Source organism: Danio rerio, chromosome 16 (assembly GCF_049306965.1).
Source record: "Danio rerio strain Tuebingen ecotype United States chromosome 16, GRCz12tu, whole genome shotgun sequence".
In the NCBI taxonomy this organism is placed as follows: Eukaryota; Metazoa; Chordata; class Actinopteri; order Cypriniformes; family Danionidae; genus Danio; species Danio rerio.
The window spans coordinates 7126165-7133621 of NC_133191.1; the positions used below are offsets into that span (position 1 = coordinate 7126165).

Sequence of the window (7457 nt, forward strand, 5' to 3'; positions counted from 1 at the left end):
ATGTAGTTCCCACTTCATAATTAAATCAACAGTGCCCTCTAGGACATCCAAACACATATCTTCATGTCTTCTGAAAGCTCCTTCCTCATTTTTGTTCTTTAAAGAAATTAAAATATATTTACTACATTAATAAATTTACCCAAATACATTTAAACAAAAAAAAAAATCAAGACTTTTCTACAAACATCAAGATATCTCCAAAATACTTGTTATTAAGTCCATTATTATAGTAATAAAATCTAGCCCAGAGGCCTTCCGAAGGGGTTCTGCAACTCTAAGGGAGTTCAAAGCAGTACTGACGCATATTTTCCATGTTTTTGAACGGCATGTTATCGGATCTTCAACAAAATGCTTAAATTACACATGAAAGATTTGCTTTATATTCATTCAATATCTCGCTTACACCAAGCAAAAACAATAAATAAAGGGATAGTTCACACAAAAACAACACTTCTCTAATCATTTACTCACCCTATCGTGAACATTATTCTATGGAACAACAAATATTTGAAAGAATGTTGGCAACCGAGTCTTATGTTCCACATATGAAACAAAAACATATGTTTGGAAACACATGACACCAACGCTAACAGCAAGACCCTACTTAAGTTCAAACATAAATGTAATGGGCTTATTATACATAAAGACATTATGAATACAATGTTTTCATCATTCAGTGAATAAATAAATACATTTCTTTTTAAGCACATGAAAACTGGCAACTCTCCTGCGAATGTCTTTCACTCCTCAAGTTTGAGCAGAAAATAAATGGGTTTACATGGACGTCAAGCAATTTTTCTTTACTGACATTGAAAATGGCTTAAGCATTAACCACAAAAACTCAAAGTGAATTCTCTGTCAAAACTGATATTTTTTTCTTCCTTAACAGTGTTGACAGAGAATACTTTATCAGTCTGGAAGCTTATCAAGCTGTGTGCCTCATGAACAGCTCAGCTCTTTGAACACTTAAACTACAGACACTAAAATAATAAAGCAAAATAACTGTACAGAACAAAGGTAAAATTACTACATCTGAATGAGTTCAATGCAGCGCACAGATCCATGTCACCATACACTTCACTATCATTTTTTTTTAAAAGGCTGTGATTTTAGTAACCGAAAAAGGTAAATATGCGCGTAAGGAATAAGAGATTCCTTACTACATATGGTGAATAACCATGAGTTCCCAAAATTCAGTTGTTGTTGTTTTTTAACATTACAAAAATAAATGTTTTCATCACTTATGTAGGCCTACAGTAGATTTTATAAGGCATCTATTGTTGTTGTAAGTGTGTTTACTTCAGTGTTGAGTGTATAAGCATGATGATGTTTAGTATAAACGACTAAAAACTCAACTATTTAGTCTACACTTCACTTCCTAATCTGCAATTGCCTCTCTGGATATACCACTAACTAGGGGTGTAACGATACACTCAGCTCACGATACGATGTGTATCACGATATAATGTTCACGATTCGATATATATCACGATATTTGGAATAAAAATTGAAAATTTAACTGGAATGCAAATTTTACCAAGTAAACTATTTTTTTATGTATTTCTTTTGTTTCAACTTGTTAAACTGAACCTTCTTTAAGAAAATAAATTAAACAGGCCTGTCTCTGGAAAATAAAACAATTTAAAAACTTCTTAAAAATATTATTGAAATGACAGAGACGAAATTAAGGAACAATTTAAGTAAAGGTGCAAAAAAATAAGCTTTCTATTCATTTGAATTTAACAGTAAGAGCTTAAGGCTTTGCTTGGTCACTTGCGTATTTTGTGTGTGCAAAAAAAAATCCACATTTCCAGGTATTTAATTCATATTTAATTAAATGCATTTAAAGATATTTCTAATTACAATTGTGACTAGTCAAAACTCATTTAGAGATATCTGCAAATATTTTTCAATGGAAGTCAATGGAGGAATATGACTAGTCATTATATATTTGCAGATATCTCCAATCTGATTTCGTACTAGTACAATTGTAATTGTAGATATCTCTAATTGTCATTCTGACTAGTCGAATTATAATTATGGCTAGTCAAAATATGATTAGAGATATCTCTAAATATATTTATGGATAGTCAGAACAAGAGTTTAAATGCTAAAACGGCTTGCCATACTCGCGCGTCTATCATAGTCCGCCCTCTGTAGTAACAGCTCTCGGTCAGCTCACGTCATGTGTGATTTTGCGTCCACCAATACATCATTATATGAAGACAGAATGATATTTTAGGGTGAACTGTACCTTATAAATACAGTATGTGACTCTTTCAACACCATTAGAAGGTTTCCATGTCGCTGTGCAAAGTATGTAAATCACTGTGAAGACTTTAAAACTTAGGCTATGTTTGACCCAGTATGCGTGGCAAAAAGCGGACGAGTCTAAAGCAATGACTGTACAACCGAAATGTTGCCAGACGTCTGATTTTGAGAGGATGGGCCATCCTCTATTTCAACTCCACTCATCTTGGTCTGCTAACATTACTGCTGCTGCAATCTGAACTCACGTGCGACAGCAGGTGGAACGTAGCTCACGTGCAAACAGCTCAACTAATAAGAGAAAACGGACATCATATCGTAATCAAATCGTCATAACGCCACGATGTATATCGAGACATTTTTGCATCGCAATAAATCGTACAACGATAAATCGTTACACCCCTACCACTAACTGTACTCAATATATATATATATATATATATATATATATATATATATATATATATATATATATATATATAATAATTACTAATACTTTTTAGACTTTACAGACTTTAAATTGCTTCCTTGTCCTCATTTGTAAGTCGCTTTGGATAAAAGCGTCTGCTAAATGACTAAATGTAAATGTAGTATTTGTGTGAACGATACTGAGAATCTTCTACATATTAATATTTTTCTGCTTTTGGAAAAGCTGTTTGAGATGAGCTTTGACTCATGGTGTGAATTTCTTTTCACCACCTGCTTTTGGTGTTTTTGCCTGTATACTACTAGTACAACCTAGATGTTAGCATATTTTGTAGGCTAATAAAATACAGTAATTTACCCAAAATGTTTTAAATCCGATGCTAACTGGCACAGCATGCCACAGTTGAATATAGCTATAAAAAAATAAGCTAGATGAATTAACTCACTTTGATTCAACTATTACAGAAACAAATGTGACTGGCTATGCCAGATCTATATAAATATGTCTAGATATCTATATCCTGTATAGAAAATATGTATATTATTTTTTTAACACTTGCCATGTGACAACAGTCCCACTCCCACCTGTCCATAGCAACAGGTACTGCTGAACAGCTGACTATTTAATTACCCGACACTAATGCTGCGTTAGGAGGAATGCTTGTGATGTATGTGGTCATTTTAAGTACTTGGATAACAAAATAAATGTTGTACAACCTTTTTTTTTATTGCAATAAATTCTAAAATATCAGGGACTTTTGACAACACTTCAGGGGCTTAAGCCTAGAGGTGTGACGGGGTCTCACGGTTCGGTTCGGTTACGATTATCATGCCATCGATTCGGTTTAATTCGATATCTCGGTGCATTGACGATGCTTTTCATACACAGTGTTATATTTTGGGGGAGGGCTATAACAAGCTGTCTGTATAAACACACAGAGACACAGCACCACACTGTCTCTCATTCATTCGCAATATGCGTTTAGAGGGAAGAAAAAAAAAATATATATATATGCGTGTCTGTGTGATGTATGTAAAATTTGGCCCGGTACAACGTTTTTTTTGTTTGTTTTTTTTTGCATCTGGCCCTCGGCCTAAAAAGTTTGGACACCCCTGCCCAAACCAGACTCACTATAATTATTCTTTAATCATTTACATTTATTTACATGAGCATTCTACATTAAAAAAATCACTAAAAATATGGATGTAATTATGTCATTATTTACATCAGGTTGCGGCTGGAAGGGCATCCGCTGCATAAAAAACTTGCTGGATAGGTTGGCGGTTCATTCCGCTGTGGCGACCTCGAATTAATAAAGGGACTAAGCCGAAAAGAAAATGAATGAATAAATTAATACATGAATTACTTACATCTTGCTTTTTGCCATATTTATCCAGTTCCATCACACAAAAGCACAAACACAGGGCTTCCCTTTCCATAATAAGCATGGTTTATATAAATGTTGCAGTTACTGTAAAATAATTTAGACAAACAGACAGATAGACAGACAGATAGATAGACAGACAGACAGCTCAGCATATAGAAGTACACCCCTCAAATCTACCTTTTAAATTCATATTTTAATAATAAGCTATAAATTAAAATATTATATTTATGTAAATAGATTAGATTAGTCAGTACTGAAGCCAAATCTGGAGCTTATCTAACAAATTAACTTATGATAAAGGTCCAAAAACTAGTGTAGTATACCTAAAATTATGTTATAAAAATATATTAAATACAAAATTTAAATCGGTTAAATCAAGAAAAGCAAAACAATGTAGTTGACATTTTGTAGGTTTGTATTTTTTTTTTTGCAATATTTTACTTGAATTTAATTGTATTATCTTTAAATTTATAAATATAATGGGTGACTAAAATATTATTTTAATAAATATATCTGTTTAATAAATTTGTTTTGTTTAAATGCACCACAATACATGGCCTATATTCACTGGGAAATGGATAAAAATATTCATTTTCAAAATGGGCTGTAATCAATTATGCTGAGCACTGTAGACAGACAGACAAACAGACAGGCAGACAGGTTCTGATTTCTTGTTCTTGAATAATGATTGGAACACAACTTTAAAGTTACTCACCAATGTTAGTCGGGTGTGAATTACTGGGGGGTATGAGGGGGATTGTCCCCCTTAATTAACACTCGATCCCCCATGAAGTATGTCAAAACAAGATGTATGGGGGGTCAGCACTTTAATACTGAGAAATAGCTCACTCTGATCTTTTTCCTAAATAATAAATGTTAATAATTAAAATAATAGACTATATAAGGACACATTTGACCACCCCTATAACAGTTCATACCATTGTGAATGCAAATTCACGCCAATCAGTCTATGCAAGAAACACAGGACTCTTTCCTCGTAAAATAGGTGTCTGTATCTATACATATACCCTAAAAGTAAAAACAAATTAAATGGAGTTTTTATAGTTTGACTGACAGAAATAGCTGAAGGAGCTAACCAGAGGATACTGAGTACAATAAATATCCCTCAAAAAAACTGAAAACCTAAATATACTTTATTATTAAACTAGATTTAATTAACAATGAATATACAAATGACTAAAGCATGTATTACACTAATCAAAAAAGTTCACCCCCAAAAATAACAATGCCAGTGACTCGTGACCCCCAATATCTTCTGAGGTGGTTATAAAAATATAAATCTTGCACACAACGGCCCACACATACTAATAGGCTCAAGTTTATTCATCATTTAATTTTGAAGAACGCCAATTGGAGACGATCCTCCATGTTCTGTTGTGGCTTGTATTTATTTTAAATGTACATGTCCTGTAAAGATGTCTTTTTTTATGTACTTGCTGTGTCTTTAATATAACGTAATCACCCCAGGGGTTGCAAAAAAAATAATAATAATAAATAAATAAATCGAAAGACTGATGCTTTTTATTTGCATGTTGTTTTTTTAATGAATCTATTAACTACTAAAGCTCAGTTTATTTTTTAGGTTATGGATAAAATGTGGTAATTCGAATAGTTTAATAAAGTGAATTTGATTTTTAGAAATTACCAACCCCCCTGCCCCTCATTGCATCTCGACCCCCACTTTGGGAACTGCTGGGTTAGAGTGTATATTTCTGTGAACACAGATGATTGTGCAGTAGCCTACACTGTGTGCTGATATTTCAGAGTGCAAACCGAGATAAAGCAGCAGTGCTTTTCAGTGTATTTTCATTCTGCTGCCTGTGTTGCAGACCACCGACAGAAGAGGGCGAAATTCCTGACACAGCCGGCAGGTGAGACCCTCGACCGAGTTGTTTTGAATCGTCGAGACGCCGCCTGTACCTTCCCGCCCACCGCATCTAATCTACGTACTCGACGAAAATACAACTCCAGCTAATATCGCCCACGTTAGTTTCCCTCAGAACAAGAACCAAAAACGCGGAAATTGGCACTTCTCAGTCGTTTTATCACCTGAAACCTTAGAATGATGTGTATTCAATGTAAATTTGACGCTTGAAACCCGTTTACATGTATTAAATTCGCCAAAAACTGGTCGAAAGTTGAAAACACCACGAGGGAACTCGACGGAAAAAAGCTGTAAAATGTGCTTCCTGTCTTCCAGTTATCTGTCATTTGTTGTGGTGTCAACAAATGTACGTTACTAAAAGTATTACCGACATAATGTACAAAAATATGTACGACATATTTGATAGTGTTGCAACAGCTGGACGGATATCGCCTCACATCTGCTAGACACGCGCTTTAGTTGTGTAGTACACATGCAAATGAAAGTGACATCACAAGATATTTTGATACAAATCGGGGCCTCTGGGTAAACAGGGAAAAACAATGCTCATTTGTTAACACGAACGTATGTTGAATTGTACAGAAAATGGTGCCATCAGCCTTTTGGATCGAGTGACAGGGCCAGAAGACAGGTAACAGCACCTCACATCTGGCACAGAAGTTGCAGAGGTGCTCGAGGCAAATTGGGATTACATAATAAATGGGCACCGTCTTGACAGAAATAAAAGCCACCGACTACACCATGCGTTTAGCTTGCAAGTATACTGAGCATAAAAAGTAAAGCCAATTTCAAGCAAATTTGGCAAGCGTTTAGGATGTCGTGATTTGATGAGCAGACAACACACACACACATTTACGTACATACTTGTTTGTCCAGACGCGTCCAGGCGATATGTAGATGTCAGATTTTGGCTGCTCGCCTCAGCAGTGCATCAAAAAATCCACATCAGAGCAAAATCATATGTTGTAAGCTTTGTTTTTCTGTTTCAGTCGCATGTGGCTTGGATGGATGATCCACTAATGTACTTCCTGCTTTTAGGTAGCGCTGTGTTATTCAGTGGGGTGGGGCCATGAAACCTCACGTATGTTTACGAAGCCATCTAAATGGGGAAATACGCTAATCACAGGTTTCACACAACAGCATGCCTTCACCAGCTCTCAGTTTTGTAATTAAATAAAATGTAATTACTTTCATTGAAATTTTATTCTATTTTATATTTTATAAATATTTATTTTACAAACTTTATCATTTTATTCTATCTATCTATCTATCTATCTATCTATCTATCTATCTATCTATCTATCTATCTATCTATCTATCTATCTATCTATCTTTTTAATGTTTATTCCATCCATCCATCCATCCATCCATCCATCCATCCATCCATCCATCCATCCATCCATCCATCCATCCATCTATCTATCTATCTATCTATCTATCTATCTATCTATCTATCTATCTATCTATCT

At 34.5% G+C, this 7457-nt stretch overlaps 1 protein-coding gene across 2 annotated transcripts in view; it reads right to left on the reverse strand.

The window, feature by feature from the left end:
* mbpb (myelin basic protein b) overlaps positions 1–7057 on the reverse strand; it is a 45264-nt gene extending 38207 nt beyond the window's left edge. Inside the window, 1 exon segment of one of the 2 annotated variants that reach the window (NM_001271459.1) lies at positions 6853–7057. Coding sequence is in view for 1 of the 2 variants with exons in the window: in XM_005157835.4 (XP_005157892.1) it covers positions 6849–6850 (2 nt within the window). In the remaining variant the exon portion in view is untranslated. 2 annotated transcript variants of the gene reach the window in all.
* Positions 7058–7457: the final 400 nt, after the last annotated feature.